Source organism: Eretmochelys imbricata, chromosome 1 (genome assembly GCF_965152235.1).
Source record: "Eretmochelys imbricata isolate rEreImb1 chromosome 1, rEreImb1.hap1, whole genome shotgun sequence".
Lineage (NCBI taxonomy): Eukaryota > Metazoa > Chordata > Testudines > Cheloniidae > Eretmochelys > Eretmochelys imbricata.
The window spans coordinates 158678631-158700471 of NC_135572.1; the positions used below are offsets into that span (position 1 = coordinate 158678631).

General features: G+C 46.4%; 1 protein-coding gene across 1 annotated transcript in view; it reads left to right on the plus strand.

Annotated features, from left to right (window-relative positions):
* The first annotated feature begins 3809 nt into the window (after positions 1–3809).
* LOC144262639 (cystathionine beta-synthase-like) overlaps positions 3810–21841 on the plus strand; it is a 49859-nt gene continuing 31827 nt past the window's right edge. Inside the window, exons 1-2 of the mRNA XM_077812711.1 lie at positions 3810–3988; positions 12592–12698. Of these exons, the coding sequence (XP_077668837.1) occupies positions 3810–3988; positions 12592–12698 (286 nt within the window). The remainder of the gene's footprint in view (positions 3989–12591; positions 12699–21841) is intronic.

Sequence of the window (21841 nt, forward strand, 5' to 3'; positions counted from 1 at the left end):
TGTGAGTTGGTGGGGTTCCCAACCAGTACCCTACCTTGTGCTTTAACTGTTAGGACATTGATCCATAAGCATTCAAGATCATTTTCTTCTGAGTTATCAGTGATTTGGAAACACTAATGTCATTTTTGACGTAGCGTTCCATTCCCCCTTCCCATGGGCGGCACGTGAACTGCCAGCTGGGGGAGGCAACCCCCGCGGCCCTGCCCCTTCCAGCCGAGGCCTACCTGATTCCCCCTCCCCGCTAGAGCCCAGAGCCCCCATGACCATGGCCACCGGCCCAGTCTCACCCCAGGCTAGCCCCCCATCCCCAAAGGAGCACCGGGAGGGTGGGCAGTGCGCAGCCGCAACCCCCAAGATAGCCATCACACTCTGTTTCCTCACCAAGCCGAAGCGTTGGGGGCGGGAGGACTAGAGCGCACACAGGGAGTGGTGCTAAGCAGGGGGCGGGGCCATGCCTCCCCCAGCCTATGCAACCTGCCGCCCATGCCCCTCCCATTTTTTCCCATTCAATCCATCCTAAATACATTATAACCATTTAGAAACAGTGGCACCAAAAGGCCCCAAACTGACTGGAGGCCCATTGTATCGTGTGTGTGTGCGCGCACAGAGCAAATGACAGTCCCCAAAGAGCCCACAGTCTTAAATTTAAGACCAGATGTAACCAGTGGGTATAACAAGAGGATGGGGGTAACAGTAAAATACAGCTATCAGCATGCTATAGGTATGATGTCATGTTTTATTTTTACATCATAAAAGCATGTGAGTAGAGTTGTCCCATCTGGCCACCTGCCCAGTCACCATCAGTTTGCAGTGTTTTGTAGACATTACAGTAAAAGTGGGTCTCTCAGCGGAATTAGAAGAGGGAGTGGTTTCGTAGATTAGTGCAAAGATGATGATCGACATGTGTGTCAGTGACCCTCTAACTCATGTGACAAATGCTGGTTTCAGCATGAACTCCCCCTCTGCAACTTGCAGTGCCCTGGATGGAGGAGAAGCTAGAACAAGGGAGGCAACAGGGCAGCAGGCCACGGTCCATCCGTGCTGCTGGGAGAAGGGAGAATGAAAAATCGTGCTGAGGGACCGGCAATATAACTGAGATTGGGATTTCCCACAGAACTTTCGGCTCCACATGGTTAGCAGGCCACACCTCTATCCCTTCCGTCCCACAGCTTTAAATATAACGTTCCCTCTTCTGTGTGCTTTGGGTGGAAGGAGCTGATTTAGCTCTTGGAGTCTGCACTCTGTTCACATCTCTCCCTGTTAACTTCCATTGATGTCAGTGGGAGTTAGAAGCCTAAATACCTTTGTGGATCTGGACCTTAGTGTGTCTGTGCTTCACTCCCCCATTCGTAGGCACTTCTCTACCTCACAGGGCTGTTGTGAGGATGAATATGTTAGATTGTGAGGTGCTCAGATACTGTGGTAATGGAGGCCATACAAGTCCCCAAGATAGATAGCCATCACACTCTGTTTCCTCACCAAGATGAGTATTTATCTGCACACTGCTTTGTTGGTGTTCCTCCAGCTGGGTTAAACTTGGATTTTGTTGCAAACACCCAACTCAGCCCAAGTTGGTTGAGGTTCAGAGGCCTTTCAAGAAAAACAAGCAGTTTTGAGCAGCCTTTGGCTGACAGTTTAATGACACAACCACATGAAGCTTGGTGATTTTTTTGAATGAGTTTTATTGTGAATATTTGTGGTGGTTTTTGCAGCTGAATTTCAAAGCAGAACTCATGGGCTGCAAACCTGTGTGAATCCCAATGGACTCATGGCTGCTGTGTTTGGCACAGCTCTGTTTGTAAATCTAAACTGGTGACAGTTACCCTGAAGAGCATAAGAACACTTGAAAATAAAAGCACACAGAGAATTAGTGGCCAAAAGCGGGTCAAGTTTTGGGCCGTTCACAACTTATAACAGTGCCCCTTTAAACAAGATGGGATCAAGCTGTAAAATTTGGTTACGGATCTGTATTATGAACGTCCCCATTTCAGTGGGTGTTTAAATCTGGGGTTTTGGTTAAGCCTATAATAAAGCTAGAGACCACTTGCAAAGATCTCATCTGGATCCAGGTTTGGAGTGTGAACACCTCTGATGTTCAGGGATGCTTGGATCAAATGCTTTGATCTGGCTTATTATTAGCGGATGGGCCATTTCCAAAATTTGGGTCTGGATCATACCTTGGTCTCATCTCTACTTTTTGACCAAACCTGGGTCCCATTGAAGTCAATGACAAAACTTTTTTTGACTTTACAGGGACTTTGATTTGGCTCTTTCAGAGATTTCAGAATTGAAGCTTTGGACTCAAACAGAAAGTGCAGGATTTGCAAACCCTCAAGACAAGTGATGACATTTCTACTTGCAGTAATTACAAAATAAAGCACTACAATAATTCAAAAAGATATGGCTAGAATAGTCTGTGCTGTGAGAGTAACGTCAAACCTCATAAATGATCTAAGATGCATGTCTGTGACCGAGACTGGGTTGCAAAGTCTGTTTATTTAACACAGACTGAAACAGGATTTGGCTGGATTACAGTGCCTCCCGGGGAGCACCACTGCAGAAAAGAGGCTTTTAGTTACCAAATGCACTTTTTCTTTTGTTTCTTACAATTAGTTTTATTTTTTATCTTGCGTAAGTATTGTTTAAGTCTTGACAGTAATCTAAACTTCCTTGCTTATCTCTGCTACAAAGACAGCCAAATCATGGAATCCAGTTACAATACATTTGTCCCCTGCTCTGGTTACAACACAGTTGCAATTATTTGTAGTGTAGACAGAATCTTATTCGTTCCCCCTGACTTAGCTGCATTTGAAGTGTAAATAGGCCATAACTGTTTATCCTTCTACTTTTAAGCTGTTGTCATTTGGCTCCTGAAACCTACAATGTATCCCTCTGTCCCTTTAAGGTCACCAGTCAGATCAATCTGAGATACCTAGAACTGTTGTCAGAGTGTGCAGATGTCACAGCAGGAGATGGAATCTGAACCTCTCTTTTGCTTACCTTGCTGCAGTCATTTCACAAGTTCTCCAGTCATCATATCTTTCAGTCTCCACAAGATCTGAATTCCTAATGTAATAATCAAAAATCTTTAAACACCAAAGCACTTTCGACAGGCCCATCTGTGTATCATAAAGTAATAAGAAAAGACTAACCTCGTTTTACCCTTTTGCAGATCACCTTTAAGTGCAATGCAAGTTTATGGTGCTTTAAGAACAGCAAACATTGTAACATACGTTATGGACCTGCTCCAGCATCCATTCAAATCAATGACCAAACTCACATTGACTTCAGTGGGAGTGGCAGTGGGTCCTATACATTAATGTCAGATCTCTGCAAACAGGTTCAAGGGAGGGGGAAAGATTTCTTAGTTTAGGAGGCATAGAGAACAGACAATCAGGTTTCTACAGAAATCATCCTCAGGTGGCTTACTTACTATAAGTCTTGGAATATTGGTTTCTAGACTGAAGGAGTCACTGGGCTTTTCTGTAATTTTTTTTTCATCCATGTTTTGGTTTGGTTTTTTCCCACTGACATTGTCAGCTGTACTATAATTGATTACAACTGAGGTTTCAGTTCCTTAATTGTGATGGTGCAAAATATTCCCCTAGGCTAGATAGCACTGAAGAATGGAGGGCCTATTTCCAAATGTGGATGCTCAAATTATGGCACCCAGTTCGGCACGGAGGTGACTGTGTATCAGCTCGAGTGCCCCCGTGCAAACTGGTCACCCAGCGTACACGCGCAACGTTGAAAATCAAGCTCCCTGATTCTAATGGTTGCTTTTTCCATTCTTTTCCTCTCAGCTCAGGATGGCTTTTGTGTCCACACTGAACAGGAAGATCAAGAGCTCTCATTTGCAGAATGGCATTGATACGGAAAATCAGGAAACCAAAACCAACTACACATGGCTTCCTCCCAACTTGCCCAGTAAGTGCACATGGAAGCCAGGGAAGCCCATCTCCAAGTCGCCTCATTCCCACATGCCCTTGTAAGTAACTCTCTTGTGCTAGTTATGTTCGGACTGTTTTATATCCTCCCTACTGCAGGAAATTCAGGGCCTCGCTCTGTGCCTCAAGGTTCCACTAGAACGTTCGTAGTCAGAATTCATCATTTAAAGCCACGATTTTATGTCTAAAAACTGCTATTACTTTTCCCAAAAGGGGGGTCCTCTGATCCACTAATATTTCCTGTCCACTCACGACTGCCCCCTCTCTTTCACCATGACGAGGGTTGATTTCAATTCCGGATTGCCCAGCAGCTCTCCTGCAAACCAGACCCATAGGGATCTGAAGTTAGGCACCAGAAAACAAGGCACCCAACATTAGTGGACACTTTTGGAGACTGCAGCCATAATGAATATAGAGCCTTCTAACCTATTGTTTCCACCCTCTCTGTATAGATTTGTTAATGTGTTAACTAAGGGCCCAGTTCGGTCACCTTTACTCTCATTGAGGGGTACTTTATTCTGGGAGCAGTCCCACTGAACTCAATAAGACTACTCATGGAGTAAGCTACTGGAACTCAACATGAGTAAGGATAGCACCATCAGGCAGTAAAGGAATATTCAGTTTCCTCAGATCAGTATCAAGGCAACAGTCCTTCCTCCGGTGCCCAGACCAAGTAACTTGACAGGAAGGAAGGGGGAATCTATTCTCCCAATCCCACAGGCTGCATCATGCGAGCAGGGCCCACTTTATGGCAGCCACTCCACAGCCCTAGCATTCCTTTGCCATAGAGAAGGGTGTCAATGTCTTACCAGTCCAGTGTTGGACCTTGTCACTGCCTCATTTTCCCCTTTTGGGGCTTCCCAATAACTGTCCCCAGACTCTCATGTGGGAAAAATAACACCTCTTCTTGGGCCTCGTTTATTAAAGTATCACAGTTCAAATATCTCAAATCCAAACCAGGCTTCCCCCACTCCATGATTTGTTCAGTCCTTTGTTGGGCTCACAAGTTCTTTCCAAATCCCAGGTCCTGCTGTCTGATGTTTCCTCAGCCTCCTCCCTCATCATACTTTTGCTCTGGTCCTTTGTGGCAGGTAGCTCTAGCCAGTCCCTTTCACCAGGCTAGAGCTGGGAGCTCCATCCTTTCAGACCCTGGATCCCCTCTTGATCCCTTGCAAAAGCCTCTCTGAAAGTCTTTCGCCTTCATTGCCCTTGTGTCAGGGCTTCAGGCCCCAGGGTCTCTCAAAGCTCCCTCTGACCAGGGGAACTCTGTCAGGCCCACTCAGATTCTCTGGAGAGACCTCCCCTAAGTCTTTCCTAGGCCCTGGTCTCCCACTCTCTGCTGGAGTAGGCTTCATCCTAGAGGAAGCCCCATCTCTTGGCCTACCGTCACATGATTCCTGATAATCTGACCCAACCCAAACCCAACTTTTGGGACCAGATGACAAGGCATAGGGGAGGCTGAGCCCAAATCCCTTAAAGGGCCAGTCCACCCTATGATAAAGTGGATCTACAAAGTAAGATTCAAGGATCTGTGGTAGACCAAGAATCTCTACAGACCTAGGCTCATAATAGTGCAGAGTTTGTGCCCCAAATCATGCACCCAGGGCCAGCAAACTTGCCCTGATTGCACTGAAAAAGGGCAAGATGCTCCTCTGAATGAGCACCTTTTCCATGTGGTAGAATTTGTTTGGTCTACACCAAGTGGCAGTGATGTGAGGCAACATAAAATAATTACTAATACTTTTCACTCCTACCTTTTTGTTTGAGGATCTCAAGCACTTTAGAAACTTTAATTTATTAGGTGTTAACCCACCCCACCCTTCTGAGGTATTATCATTTTGCAGATGCGGAAATTGATGCACACAGAAATTAAGTGACTTTCCCAAGACCATAGGGAGGCTATGGCAGAGCTAGGGATCGAATCCACATTTCCTGAGTCCTCCAGTGCCATGTCCCCAGTCCCATCCTCCTTCTCTGTTTCCTGCCATATTGATGTAACTCGCTAATGTAGCTCTGCCCAAAAGAAATGTGTGGCTCTTTAATGGTCCTGCAAGCCAACCCAGACAGACCTATGAAAATAAGAGCTTCCCCAAAAGTCCAGAAAGACTACCAGTCCCCAAGTCTAACTCTGAACAACTGGTGGGCCTAAGACCAAAGGTAATATCAATACAGGATTTGATACATCTTCTGACTGGGCAGCATTTCCTGTCCTTGCAGGATAGATGGACTCAATGAATTTTTGAAGGTGTTCTAGCAACTGTCACATAGCCCACTGTTAGTTGGATCAGAAACTAATGTCTTGGGCCTGTGTCTATGATGGGCCCAATCTGGAACCCGTCATCCAAACACTTCTAAACTTTGGGGACATCTGTATCTGAATTTTGCAGTTTGAGGCAGTCTCTCATCCTAATATAAAGTACCATGACGGATCATGTGCCCCTCAAATGGCAATCTGAAATAAGGCTGCTACATATGGAAAGCAATTACATGTTGCTGTTTGACAGTGAGGCAATTCTCTTTACTAGTACAGCTTGAACAAAGAAAGACCCTCTAGACCGTTGTTACTTGGGTATCTTAAAATTTGTGATGCAAAACAATTTTTTAATGTGTGCTTTTTGTGACTGTGATATCCAAAGCCTATTTCCCAGCGAGCAGCTACCTCCTTTAGAGTGTCCATGTGATTTATTAGGCAATATCAATTAGTTTTACAGAGATCCGGGAGTAGCAGAGCTGCATGTTGTTAAAACATGTTGCTCAGAGATAGTGAAAATCTCACGTTTCTTACACTGCTTCTGAAACTTTGCAACTGTTCCTGCCTTTCTTGCCAGTGACAGTGCAATGTGGTGTCAAAGCCCTCCTTCCATCTTGAAACTGAAAACATGGAATACCAGTGAGAAATTCTGAATGACTAACAAAGGAGATTGTTCCACCCTTTGTCGTTAACTGTGATGTATTTAGCCACCTGATTAAACAATGCTTTGGAAATATAGTCCCTAATTATCTTATTTATTTGCTGAATGCCTAGTGACTAAAGGAGCGGCTCTTTCAGTCAAATCAGTTTTCTTTTCAATATGCATGCTGACTGGGAATGACTTATTCTTTGGCAACATATGCTACCTCTGGAGAAATCTGAATGAGAAAATGAAGCACATGTGCAAATGATCATCTTGCAAAACTATTCTGGATCCCTTCCACCCAAGTGTACTCCTGTGTCTCTATCCAGATTCCAACTTGCCCTGATTCCTCCAGAAACACGGCACTCTTTATAGTTAAAGAAAATATGTACTACTCAGACTGCACTAATATACACCTTTGTATAGCACACTCTCCAGGGATATTTGGTATTTCTATAACAGGGTTAAAAAAAGAACTAGATAAGTTCATGGAGGATAGGTCCATCACTGGCTATTAGCCAGAATGGGCAGGGATGGTGTCCCTAGCCTCTGTTTGCCAGAAGCTGGGAATGGGTGACAGGGGATGGATCACTGGATTATTACCTGTTCTGTTCATTCTCTCTGGGGCACCTGGCATTGGCTGCTGTCAGAAGACACGATACTGGGCTAGATGGACCTTTGGTCTGACCCAGTGTGGCCATTCTTATGTTCTTTTACCTTGGCGTAAATGTCTAAATACAGACTACATTCTGGATTTTTATACCCAAGAATACATTGTGCAGTTCTGATCCTTGGGCAGTCTCAAGAACTGCAGCTAGCAGCTGGTGTTGCAAACATCCAGACCTGCTGAGAGTCCAGTATAGATTGTGAGGGAGATTAGAAAAGGAAGAGTAGATCTTGGATCAGATGAAGTGGGTAATTACCTAAAGCTTCAGAACGGCACAGGTTTGAGCTGGTTCTTACATTGTCTGAGCCAGTTATGCTACCTCATATAATCCAGTTAATGACCAATCAAGTCTCACATCCTGATATGATGAGGTTTTCCTCTGGGCATTTTATACAGTAGCATTCCTCACAAAGTAAAAGCAGGATTTCTGAAGTGGAACCCTCTCGGTTCCACTAAGACACAGAACTGAAACCAAATGCGTGATACTGCAATATTCCCAACAGCCATTCCAGTGAACCAAAGGCATTTCTCAGAGATCCTTTAGGCTCACACATTTCACAAAGAGCTTGGAAGCCCTGAGCCTAGACTCCCCCGCCTTGAAGAGCCTGGGGCTGGCCTCCTTAGCCACCCTGGATCCTGCCTGGGGCATAATAAAGCAAAAACTTTGTGCCAAACCCCTCAACCGGGGTTCCAGCAGCACTGCTGGGGAAGGCAGAGCCTCCCCTGGCCTATTATACCTGCCACCCATGGGTCAGGGCTTTGTCTTATATAGATGTCTATTACTCCCAACTCTCTGTCCCACTTTTTCACATTTGCTATCTGGTCACCCTAGTAAGGAGTGTCCATTTCCCTGCCACACAGACAGTTTCTGACTGCTGGTAAAGTCTTCTGACCATACCTGCTCCCCTCTGATCCTTGTCACTGATTTCTGGAGCGGAGTGAAAATGGCGCTCTGTGTGTGTGTGTGTGTGTGTGTGTGTGTATATATATATATATATAATCCACAAGTATTGGTTTGAATTGAAAAGTGGATTCACTTTGGCCTTGCTTGCACCTCTCCTGTATTGCTTTCTGCAAACATAACCCACTAGTGAGCATGTGTTACGTGTCCCAGTCTGGGCCAAACCAGAGAGGGTATAGGTCTATTACAGCTCTTATGGTGAAAGCTCTTTAGCTTAAACTGTAGGAACTCGTGCTTGTAGCTCTGGAGGGCCTTAGTTCAGTCCCTGGTACGAAGGCTGTTTGTGTGACGTGAGCATTTGAGCAGTTGTTTTACTCTTGGAATGTGAATTTTGAGCTCCCATGCTGGAACATTTATAGGTAGCAGAAGTGCCATGACAAATCCATGTTGGAGCTGATGTACAATGAACCATGCTGTACAATGAACTCATTGAGAGAAGCCATGGGCTAGGCCTGTGAATGATTCCTTGTGTCTGTCTGGGGCCTAAATACGTCTTTTTAACTAACAAATTTCCCCCTTTCTTCTGCTATGACTGTTTCTCTTCACTGTCTGCTGGTCACTAGTAAAGGCAGTCAGTATATTTTATAAAGGATGCTGTTTAATTCTACAAAACACCAGCCAAGGCACAGAGGCAGCTAAATAAGCCAGACAAGTATTTGACCACACTATTCATGCATCACACAGAGTTACTTTGTGTATGTGACAAACAAAGTTAAATTTTAACTCTGCACTCACCAATAAACTTACTGTAGCCTTTTCTTTTCTAAGAATGATGCATTGGGTAAGGTCTCTGGGGCCTGTATAGGATCTCCTAACCCTCCTTATCTGCTCTCTTCTACTATATGGTCACCATTCCCTGAGATTCAAAGCCCTCAGAGCATCTTCAAGCCCTTCTCCTGGTAAGAGGAGTTATCCACACTCACTACAGAAACAAAGCCTGTGGCTTTTGGGACCAATCATGACTAACCAAGACAACTCACATTTTAAATATCAAGTACTGAGTGTATGGAGTTGTGATCAAATCCATAGAGTGCAAAAGAAAAATGCAACAATATTTGTCAGTTTTGAAGAAGTAAATCTGTATTTACTACCTTTATCACCAACAGGCCATATACATCTTGGGTATTTCAAGGATGACATGGGTTCAGAGTTCAAATCACAATTGCAAATACGGGGTGTGTTTGTATATCTGAAATTGAATGGGAGGTGAACAACTCTGGATTGTTACCCTCTTCAGAAGAAAAGTACTGAGAAGACCAACTCAAGGCAATGGCTCAGCTCTGCTTTAAGACATGGATTCAATAAACACACTCCTTGAGTAATCTTTTTTTCTGTAAGAGTAAAAGGTCCAAGGACATAAACTGCCAATCTACTTGGCCAAAGGCCATTTAAATGTGTGTCATTTGCCTAGTCGCAGTGACATACCCTAGTTCCGCTGGAGCTGATTAGACAAACTCAGGCTGGAAGGCTATATTGCACCAGTCTAACAGAGCAGAATTTAGTCCTTTGTGGAAAAATCAGAGTTCTCTGCTACATGATAGGATAAATATTTCTCTCTGAACAAAGGGAGTTCAGGTCCTAAACTGCTGTAAACTGGCAAAATTCTATTTAAACTGATTGACACTAGATAAAACTCTGGCTCTGTTTGTGTTATAGACATGTGGACTGACACTCACATATTTAAAAAAAAATACTTGACACAAGTTTTTGGGGTTTGCTACTTAACTTTTCAGTACAGGCATACTACCGCCTTAATCTGCTAAGGGCATAGATTTGGGTATATCGACACTTGGAGCTGGGGGTGTGATTCGTAGCTTGTGAAGAAATACCTACACCAGCTCTGATCAAGCCATTGTGCTAAAAATAGTGTAGCCACAGGGTCGTGAGCAGCAGGAGGGGTTAGCCACACCAAGTACATGTCTATGGTCTCAAAATGAGTACATATTCAGGGCAGCTAGCCCCTCCCACTACTCGTACAGCCATGGCTATGTTCTATTTTTAGCACAACAGCTCACTCAAAGCTAGTGCGAGTATGTCTTCTCCAGCTTGGCATTATACCCCCAACTCAAAGTGAAGACATACTCCAAAGAGTTTGCAGCCATAGGCTCTTGGCAGAAAAAGCTGACAAGACTGATGTTTTTTATGGGACCAGCAAATAAAGGCACAACCAGTCATTTAAAGGGCACTGAACTCCAGATCCGGTTTATTCACCTGTGCACTCTTATTCCAAGTAAGTTATCAGAGTGAGTCTGATGCTAATAAACACATGATTCTCTAGCTAATGCTCTGGATTTGTGTGAATGAGAGACTAATTCTGGTCTGGAGTATCTATTTAAAATCTTGTTACCTGTGAGCAGCAATCCTTTGTTGGGATTTTACTCGCATACCCTTGTGGCATGAGAATTTCAAAGAATTCCTCTTTGGGGATGTATCTGAAGTATTGAGTAGCTGAATTATGACAGCATTGTCTTTAAACCCTCCAATCCTTTAATACAGTCAGAGCCCTTCTGGGGGAGTGCATGGCTCCTCCAGGTCAGGCTACAGGTGGCCTCATACCAGCTGAACAGGTTTTTTTTTACTTTTCATTTCCTGGCCTCTCTCTAACTCCACCCACTTGCAACCCAGTGAAGGAGCTGGGGAAGGGAAATTCATTACTCTATACAGATGGGTACATCTACTGTTTCATCTGAGGGGGAAGTCATGCACTATGCAAGTCAGCATGGGCAGCTTCATTCCAATCAATGATGCTAGGAACTTTGACCTGCCTGTGTAGCCACAGTTCAGTTAGTATCTATGGAAAAGAGCCCAAGAAGAACAGATGACAGGTGGGCCCAAAAGTTCAGATTCACATACCTCCTGCACACACACAGTGATGTGCTGGCAAACTTTCAACAAGGGCTTCTATAGAAGTTTTCAGCCTCCGCAGATGGTGCATGGGCCATACCTTGTATAAAATACATTCCCCCTACTAAAAAAAATCAATCCATGTTTCTGCCCCCATCCTGGCCCAGTATTTCATGACCCACTGTGCTTAGCCATTTCTAGTTAACTCCCTTATCTGGAAGCTTTTCCTCAAAATAGCAACAGTGGTGGCAGGAGCTGTCCTGCAGCCTCTCCTCTCAGCAGTGGCTTGCTGGGTAAGCAGCTCCCTTCTGATAGAGGTCAAGTTGGTCAGCTGGGGAATGAGTCTCCTTAGGTTCTTGAGATGGGTGAGACTTACCTGACTGCTTACAGCCTTCCCTTGTATGTCTGTGAGTGGGTCTTAGCTAACTAGTATGGCTGGGCAAGCACCAACTAGCTCACAGACAACTGAAAACGTTAACACACACTGCTGGCCTCAACTTTTCTTGCTCACATTCACTGTGCAGATCCCGTATAAGGGTGCTGTGGGATGGGCTATACCTCACCCTTAACTGGCTTATTTTATGTTAAAAGTGTGTGTGTGTGAGAGAGAGAGAGAGAGAGAGAGAGAATCTTTAGATCGATCTCAGCCTTCTGCTGAAGCCCGGCTTATTTTTATTTTTATTTATTTATTTATTTTTGCCCTATCTATCAGGTTACGTGAGTTTACATTTGCAAGGCTACCTTCACAAGGAAAGGGGCAACATATTTCTATTTATGAAAGCCAAAGCTGAGCTTTTCCTTCATGGGAGCTAAAAGGCCAATTCTGGTAACAGGTGGCTCTTCGAAGCCCCTTTCCAGCTGATCAATGCATGCACAGTCACAGGGCAAGGGAACTAAGAGTGTGGAAGCAGTAAGAAGGGACGTTTGGTTTTTGAATGGGCAACAATGTCCTGCGAGTTGCATCCCAAAGGCAGCTAAAATGAAGTTATTCATTAGGTGGTGCGTCTGATCTAGGGGATGGTGGTATTTCCTACCATTATGGCACACCCTCCTGCAGTCCCATTGACAGAGATTGTTGCTGTTTTCCATCACTGATGCCTAGCATCATTAGTAACGTAGGCAATTAGCAATGGTCGTGTCCTGAAATCAAAATCTCCCTCAGCCCTCCTCTCCTGCAGCTCTCTTTCTCTCAAGTTTTGCTCTGGTTTCCTTTTTATGTGGATTTGGATGGCAGTAACAGTTACCCTCGTATATTTTTTTCTGCCTCCACTAACGCAGGCCGGAAGAAACAAATATCCTGCCGAATATTCTGAAGAAAGTTGGCCGCACCCCTCTGGTTCGAATCAACAAGATTGGGAAAGCCTATGGACTGAAGTGTGAGCTCTGTGAGTATCCGACGCCCACTGCTCTTCTGTCAGGTTTTCTGAACTGAGTGGCAAGCGCAAAAGCTGGGGCGAACAAGGCCTCTTTTGTAAGAGAGTCAGTAACTAACTAAGGGTTGGGAAAGTGTGAAAAGAAGGTGGAGAAACATGGCATAGCTGGGATACTTCTAGATCTTTCCATTACAGTTATTTATCAGAGCTAAAATAGTGGCCTGCATTTCAAACTGCAGTGTAACAAGCACCTGACTGATAGTAACCCCGGCCTTGCTCCAGTAAGATGGTCTTCGCAGAAAGACTCTTACTACTACGGTTACTAGCCCCACTGCCCAGCTGCGTTTTTGTTACTGCTCCAACTTACGTACTCTGTGAGTTTAATCTCCATTTTTTAAAAATAGGATGTGTGTTGTTGAGCTACTCAGCCACTTGCAATACTGAGTGCAACTGAGGAGTATCAGGGTCACAGGGTCAGCAGTTTTGGAGGGAGAAGATCTCAGAGCTGATGTAACTGCTGCTCCTGTTCTTTGATGGAGCCTGGGGGAACGGCAAAACGGTGCAAAAGAATCTATTCTGTATGGCCCACATTAGTGTAGTACCTGAACGCTACACAATCTCTAATGTATTTATTCTCACCACACCCCTGTTAGGTAGGGAAGTGTTATTATCCCCATTTTACGGATGAAGAACTGAGCACAAAGAGGCTGAGTAATTTGCCCAAAATCACACAGAAAGAAAGGGGACTGGAATGCAGATCACTGAAGTCTTAGGCTACTGCTCTAACCGCTGGACCATCCTTCTCCTTTAAAGATGGCAGCCTGCCTCTCCTGCCTGCCCATCTTCCTGCATTAGAGAGAGACAAGCTGGGTGAGGTATTATCTCTTATTGGACCGACTTCTGTTGGTGAGAGAGACAAGCTTTTGAGCCATACAGGGCTCTTCTTCAGGGCTGGGAAGGGTACTCCGAGCATCACAGCAAAATGCAAGGTGGAACAGATGGTTTAGCTTTAGCTTGTCTCTCTCACCAGCAGAAGTTGGCACAATAAAAGATATCATCTCATCCACCTCATCTCTCTAATATCTTGGGACCGATACAGCCACAGCTACGCTTCATACATCTTCCGTAGGGCTGCCAGGTGTCCGGTTTTTGACCAAAACGCCTGGCTGAAAAGGGATCCTGGCAGCTCCAGTCAGCACTGCTGACCGGGCCATTAAAAGTCCAGTTAGTGGGGCTGGCAGGCTTCCTCCCTGCTGTGTGTGGCCCCCAGAAGTAGCACCGTGTCCCTCAGCTCCTAGGGTGAGGAACTGCCAGGGGGGCTCTGTGCGCTGCTTCTGCCTCACCCCGAGCACCGTCTCCGCAGCTCCCATTGGCCGGGAACTGAGGCCAATGGGAGCTACAGGGGCAGCTCCTGCGTGCACCACACAAAGCCACTTGGCAGCCCTTATGCCTAGGAGCTGAGGGACATGGCGCCGCCCAGAGCCCGCATCCCCTCCTGCATCCCAACCCCCTGCCCCAGCCTGGAGCCCCTCCTGCACCCAAACTCCCTCCTGGACCCCACACCCCCTCCCACACCCCAAACCCCTGCCCCAGCCCCCTCCCATGCCCCAAACCCCTCATTTTTGGCCCCACCCAGGAACCTGCACCCCCAGTCCAGAGCCCGTACCCCCTCCCACACTCCAACCCCCTGTCTCATCCTGGAGCCCCCTTCTACACTCCGAACTACTTGGCTCCACACCCCAGTCTGGAGCCCACTCCTGCACCCCAAACCCCTCACCCCCAGCCCCACCCGAGCCTGAACCCCCAGCGTGAGCCCTCAGACCCTCCCGCACCCCAACCCCCTGCCCTAGCCTGGAGCCCCCTCCGGCACCCTGAACTCCTCATTTCTGGCCCCACCCCAGAGCCCGCACTCCCAGCTGGAGCCCTCACCCCCTCCTGTACCCCACCTCCTGTCCCAGCCTGGTAAAAATGAGAGTGAGTGAGGATGGGGGAGAGTGAGCGATGTGGGGTGTGTGAGAGATGGAGTGGATGGGGGTGGGGCCACAGAGAAGGGGCAGGTGCGGGGCACAGGTGCTCGGTTTTCTGCAATTAGAAAGTTGGCAATCCCAATCTTCCTGTATAGCTTCTCTTGCAGGGCTGAACTAGGAGGCCCTCAGGTACAGTGGTAATTTACTGTGACAAGATGCTAGCCTTAATCATAATAACCTCCTCTCTTCCCACTTCATGATGGAGGGAAGTAAGGCTTCCTGCGAGTTACTAACACTTTTGCCAAGATAAACAGAATTGGTGACTATTCAAGCTATTTACTGTGATATTTCACTGCATATTTCAAACGTGCCATACCAATCCACATGAGTTCACATAGGAAATGTTAAAGATGAACGGGAAAGCAAAGATTCAAATTGAATTGAGCCTGGATTTGTGTGCTGAATGTCTGCACTAGCTACACAGCTGTCAGGCTTTATCTAGCTCCACATGTGTCATTTCTCACAGATGAGAGTGGCTGGTTTCCTGTATACGTCCTGCCCCAAGCACTGGTGGGGATAGGAAATGGAGCAGCACAAATCTTGGCAGCTGAGGCAGGAGTATGAGTACTGAAGGGTGCTTGGGTCAGTGCTAGTGGTCACTTTCAGCCCCCAACTAAAACCTCTCCAGCGCATCATCAAGGGTCTACAGCCCATCCTGAAGGACGACCCATCGCTCTCACAGATCCTGGGAGACAGGCCAGTCCTTGCCTACAGACAGCCCCCTCAACCTGAAGCAAATACTCACCAGCAACCATACACCACACAACAAAAACGCTAACCCAGGAACCTATCCTTGCAACAAAGCCCGTTGTCAACTCTGTCCACCTATCTATTCAGGGGACACCATCACAGGGCCTAATCACATCAGCCACACTATCAGAGGCTCGTTCACCTACCCCCGTATCATCTACCAAAGTGATATATGCCATCATGTGCCAGCAGTGCCCCTCTGCCATGTACATTGGCTAAACCGGACAGTCTCTACACAAAAGAATAAATGGACACAAATCAGACGTCAAGAATTATAACATTCATAAACCAGTCAGAGAACTCTTCAATCTCTCTGAACACTCAATTACAGACCTAAAAGTCGCAATTATTCAACAAAAAAACTTCAAAAACAGACTCCAACAAGAAACAGCAGAACTGGAATTAATCTGCAGACTGGACACCATTAAATTAGGGTTGAATAAAGACTGGGAGTAGATGAGTCATTACACTAACTAAAAACTATTTCCCCATGCTAATTTTCCCCCTACTGACAGGTTTCAGAGTAACAGCCGTGTTAGTCTGTATTCGCAAAAAGAAAAGGAGTACGTGTGGCACCTTAGAGACTAACCAATTTTTTTGAGCATAAGCTTTCATGAGCTACAGCTCACTTCATCGGATGCATACTGTGGAAACTGCAGAAGACATTATATACACACAGAGACCATGAAACAATACCTCCTCCCGCCCCACTGTCCTGCTGGTAATAGCTTATCCAAGCAGGAGAGTGAGTTTGTGTGTGTGGTTTTTGGAGGGGGGTGAGGGGGTGAGAGAACCTGGATTTGTGCAGGAAATGGCCCACCTTGATTATCATGCACATTGTGAAGAGAGTGGTCACTTTGGATGGGCTATTACCAGCAGGAGAGTGAGTTTGTGTGGGGGGGGGGCGGAGGGTGAGAAAACCTGGATTTGTGCTGGAAATGGCCCAACTTGATGATCACTTTAGATAAGCTATTACCAGCAGGAGAGTGGGGTGGGAGGAGGTATTGTTTCATGGTCTCTGTGTATATAATGTCTTCTGCAGTTTCCACAGTATGAATCCGATGAAGTGAGCTGTAGCTCACGAAAGCTCATGCTCAAATAAATTGGTTAGTCTCTAAGGTGCCACAAGTACCCCTTTTCTTTTTCCCCCTACTGTTACTCACACCTTCTTGTCAACTGTTTGAAATGGGCCATCCTAATTATCACTACAAAAGATTTTTTTCTCCTGCTAACAGCCCACCTTAATTGATTGGTCTGTTAAGAGTTGGTATGGCAACCCCCATCTTTTCATGTTCTTTGTGTATATAGATATATCAGATGCATTTTAAACTTAACCAGTATCCCATAAGTGACTTGCCACAAGATGTCAGAACATGTTAGTATTAGAGCTGAGTGAGTCTAATATTTATTTAATTTTCTTTCTTGGTATAGGAATTAGATACAGTGCTCCTGTCAGATATTTCTAAGTTATTGTCTGCAAAAACACTAGTTTTCAGTTGCCTAAGTAGGCCCTGGAATCACGGTTAAATTTGCAAACCCCCTCACCCCCGTCTGAAATGGCAACCCTGTGGGCAGGCATGGACTTTGTCCCCCTGCCCCATGCGAGGCCCCGTTGGCCTGACTGGAGCCACACCCTCCTCCCCAATATAGAAGTCAACCTACGCCTATGGGGGGGAACAGATTGCTTAGCATAAGTAGCTAACACATACTGTAAAAGACCATTTCAAGGTGAAGTGGCCAGTTAACACCTCTGCAGTCATAGGACATGGGGCTGTAGGTTAGAGATTGTTGTAATAAGCCATAAATCCACTGTTTTTATTAAGTGCATGATTTTCAGTGGCTAGCAAAATTATGAATGTAAGTGCCCAGGCTCCTCTTTTGAAGGTGTTGTGCAGGTTTCCTTTGGGGACAAGGACTGAGAGGTCAGCTATAGAATGGTCGTTTTGTGAAAAGAGTTCACACACAGGGGATGTGGGGTTTTTGTCTTGTATCATTTTTCCGCGTGAGTTCATTCAAGGGTGTCGTGATTGTCTGGTTTCACCCACATCGTTGTTATGGGGGCATTTACTTGCCTCACATGGCATTGCATGAGTTTCAATGAGCCTTCTGGTATGTGTGATTTCACTTTCTGGGATAGCTTCAGTTGGGGAAGCTCCTCTCAGACTCCTACATGTGCCCAACAGGAAAATAGCTAATATTTTTTGACAGCTGAGTTTATCAGTAAAATATATGTTAAAGACAAAATAAATATAGAAGGAGTTACATTAGAAGTGGGTCTGTGAGCTGATGGAGTGGTCCAGTTGTCTAGCAGGAACAGAAGTCTCTTACCATGTGAGGAGTTTACCTATTCCTTTCTTCATGTCAGGCATGTTAGTAAAAGGATGGAGGGCTTTGTATTATTAAGATTAGAATAAGTTACATCTTTCCCCTTTTCATTTGGACCTGATGGTGACCTGCAGAGGCGGAATCAGGTTGTCTTCACTTTTACAAGGGCAGCAAGGCCAGGCAGCAATTCTTGTATCCGATACGTTCTTTAATTGCATCTATCTGTTATAGGTTCTTATGTAGTTCCTGTCACCACAGTATCTGAGCACTTCACATGTGTTTATATACCTTCACTACACCCCTGTGCAGTAGGGCAGTGCTATTATCCCCATTGTACAGATGAGCAACTGAGGCCATGTCTCCACTGCAAAATTATGTTGACCTAATTTACGTTGGCTTACAGCCACCACCCACCGCAGTTACTGAGTTGCTTGTGTGTGTGGACACTTGGCTTCCTGTGTTGGCAGTGCACGTCCTCATTAGGAGCGCTTGTATCGATTGTACTGTCAGTGTGGGGCATTGTGGGACTCTTGAAAGCCAACAGCAGTGAACATAAGCAATGCAGTGTCTCCACTGATGCTGCGTCAACCTAATTACATCGACTGTAACTCTGCGCCACTAAGGGAAGTGGTCTTACTAAATCAGCGTAGAGAAGCACTTACGTCGGTGGGAGTCAAATTTAAGTGAAGACACTTCCACAGCTAGGGCGATACAAGGCAGCTTATGTCGACCTAACCCTGTAGTGTAGATCAGGCCTGAGGCCCAGAGATTAGGGGCTAGATTCACAAAAGAACTTATATGCCTAAATCCCAGAATCAGACCTCACTGGGATTCACAAAACCCCTGCTCAGCTGCCCCTGGCCCATGTAGGCACCAAAACACGCTCAATGCCTAAATTTTTGCAGTAAATGTTCTCTTGGCCCCTATGAATCTGCCTCTGAGCATGTGCACTGCAGTCCCACGCCAGATGCCCCAGAGCGATGCACAAACCGGGCAGAGAGAGGTGTTCCTCCATCTAACTCACCTGCAATGCCCGATCCAGTAGGCATGAGAAGCTTACACAAGATGCTGGGGGAAGGAAGGCCAGGACTTCCACAGTGCAAGAGCTTTAACAGGAGAGACTGAGGAAGCCCTGCACCAGAATATCACATAGTCCAGTGGTTAGAGCACTCACCTGAGAGGTGGGTGACCACTTTTCAAATCCTTTCTCCCCATCCGACAGAGGGGCACCTTGAACTGGGGGGCTTCCCACATCCCAGTGAGTACCCTAACTACTGGGTTAAAAGTTATGAGGCTTCTTCTACTTGGTAAAATGGTGCAGCTGCCTGGCACCAAGAGAGGATTTGCGGCTGAGAATCCCAAGCAGAGGGAGGTGCCTCCCTGCACTGTGAATTTAGGTGCCTATCCCTAAGAGAGGGGCAGGGTTTAGCACACATGGGCTAGCCTCGGCAAGGAGCCACCTAGCTTGCTGGTTTTTATGGATCACGTTCTCGGGTGCCTGTCTCTCCCCATTCACTGTACAGGGAGCCTAGATGCCGAACTCCAGCTTTGTGAATCCCAGTGATTTTACCAGGTGCCTAAAAGCTAAGTGTGATGATGCTGAGCATCACCAAGCTTAAGTTTGGTTGTGAATCTAACCCTAAGTGACTTGCCAAGGTCATACAGGAAGTCTGTGGCAGAGCAGTAATTGAAACTGAGCCTCTTGCTCCCTTAACCTAATCTCTATAGAATCCTCCCATGAAGAGTTTTAAAATGTCTTTAAAATAACATAGGATCAGCTCCATAAATGACATATAGGATTGTGGGCAGTAAGACATGGCCTGCTTGGTGTGGGTGATTTGGAATGGCAGAAGTCTGATAGCTGTCAAAGGGATCATTAGCTCATGTATGGGCACTTGGTAGTGGTGTTGTAGATGCACACTGAAATAAAGCACAAATAAAAAGATATAGGTCTTCGTATATACTTGGTGTTTTGTATTCTGTCTTTCCTGTAATATTCATGCCTCTTGTCCTGCTCAAGTGTAAGGTGTTTTTCTGTGAATACAGCTGGGTTGTATTTTCTTTCTGCTAAAGTGTGTGGCTGTGGTTTTGTGCAACTATATTCTCATTCAAACGGAGACTAACTTCAAGAGACTTACTGGAGAATTCATCCCTGTCCTTCCAGTAACACCTTCACATGCACAGGGAGGAGATGGCTTGCACCTCCCCTCTTTAGGGGCTTCCAGAGTCCGGTTTGACCCCTGGCATGGTCTAAGGCACGGTCTTACTTAGGGCTGTGCTAATTTGCACCCTTATTGCCATAACCTCTATGGAGCTTGCAGCCATGGGGAATTGCCAGGGTGCAGAGCCGTCCCAGCTACCCCTCCTCCTGCCCTGATTCATAGAGGTGGATCTGGCCTTTGTTGCTTTGCTTTCAGCTGAGTTGAATTGGATTTTTTCTCTCTTGGCTGTATGTCGGTAGAACGGCGTTATGATGTTTCTCTGGGCAGTCAGATTGTGCATATGGTTTCCAGTGCCTTAACATGTGAGGGTTTATTTTCTATGCATTTAGCCAGTGGTTTGTTTTTGTTTTTGTTTATTTTTTGGCTGAGTAGAGCCAGGTTGTGTTTGCTTCGAAGCTGAGATGGAGTCTTTCCCCCCTGACCCTTGTGAGCAGAGTTGGGTTGTTACAGTCTCTGATGCTGATAGTGTTATTCTGTGAGCCAAGTACCTTGTATTGTGTCTGGATTTTGCTTTTCTGTGAGTAAAGCTGAATTATTGTTTCTGTGTGAAAGTCGGGTATATTTTCAGTGAAAGGACATATTTGTACGTCCCTGAGGAAGTGTGCGTGTTAATTCAGATTAGTTTGTTCACTCTAAAGTGCAGCAAATTAATTATATTGAACTGACATACATCCATGTTAATTTGCCTTTCTTTCAAATTAACCGTGCAGCATTCTAGGCAGATACCTGCTGGTGCAATGTTCTGCCAGTTGGCACTATGCATGCTGAGTTTTTCTTGCTGTGCAATGTGGGATGCCTGCTGGAACCTACAGGAATTCTGGGACTTGAGGGTCAAAGTAAAAAATTCCCATGATTCCTCTCCTGGCATCCATGTGTTCATTTGTATTTTGCCAGCACGATTTTAGAACTGCTGTCAGGCAGCATGGTGGAGGACACACTGCTGAGCATTAGGGTGACCACCTTTTCAAAAGGCAAAAGTGGGATACATGCAGGAGCCCTACCCACTCTGTACCCCTGCCCTGCTTCTCCTCTTCCTCCAGGGCCCCACCCCCGGCCAGGCTGGAAGCTGGAGCCTAGCCATGGTAAGAGCCGCCCAGGGAGCACAAACTGCTGTAGGGAACCCTGGATCCTGCATGCCCCGGGCCAGATGCCCAAAAGTGGCCCCTGGCCTGCGTCCCCGCCCCTGGGATGCACCACGCAGGGCAGGTGAAGAGTCTGGGGCTCCCCACAGTGGCCCAGGCTCCCTGGGTGGCTCTTACCACAGCCCAGCTCTGGCTTCTGGCCTGGCCAGGACCTTGGTGAGGACAGGAGGAGCAGGGGGTGCGGCCTCGTGGTCAGGGGGGCTAAGGCCCTTCTCAGCCCCCCACCCCCACCCCGGGAAGAGGCTGGCGCTGCCCCTGAGTCTCAGGCAGGCACAGAGCAGTGTCCCAGGGAGTCATTCAGCCAGGGACCGGGACTCGAACTCTGCTTCAGGACTGTCCTGCCCAATTCGGGATGGGTGGTCACCCTCCTGAGCGCCACGGTCATGACAGCCGTTAATTCAAACAGAATGAGGTATGTGCTTTGACAGGTGTGCAGCCAGGTGGGTTTGGCTTGGTGGCTTTGGATGCCTGGCCTGTATGGCTACAGGTGAAGGAAGAGCAGAAGGATGAATTCAAGTAGTTACTTCCAGGGCGTTTTCCTGGAGCAGGTTCACTTGGCTGAAAGCCCTTTGTGGTCTCAAAGTCTTAGCGGTGCCTGGTGGGACAAGAGGGAGGCTCAGAACTGGGATGACCGGCAGTAGCACTTCAGCTACTTTCCTAGAGAGGCCTGTGGAGAGCCCGGAGCTGCA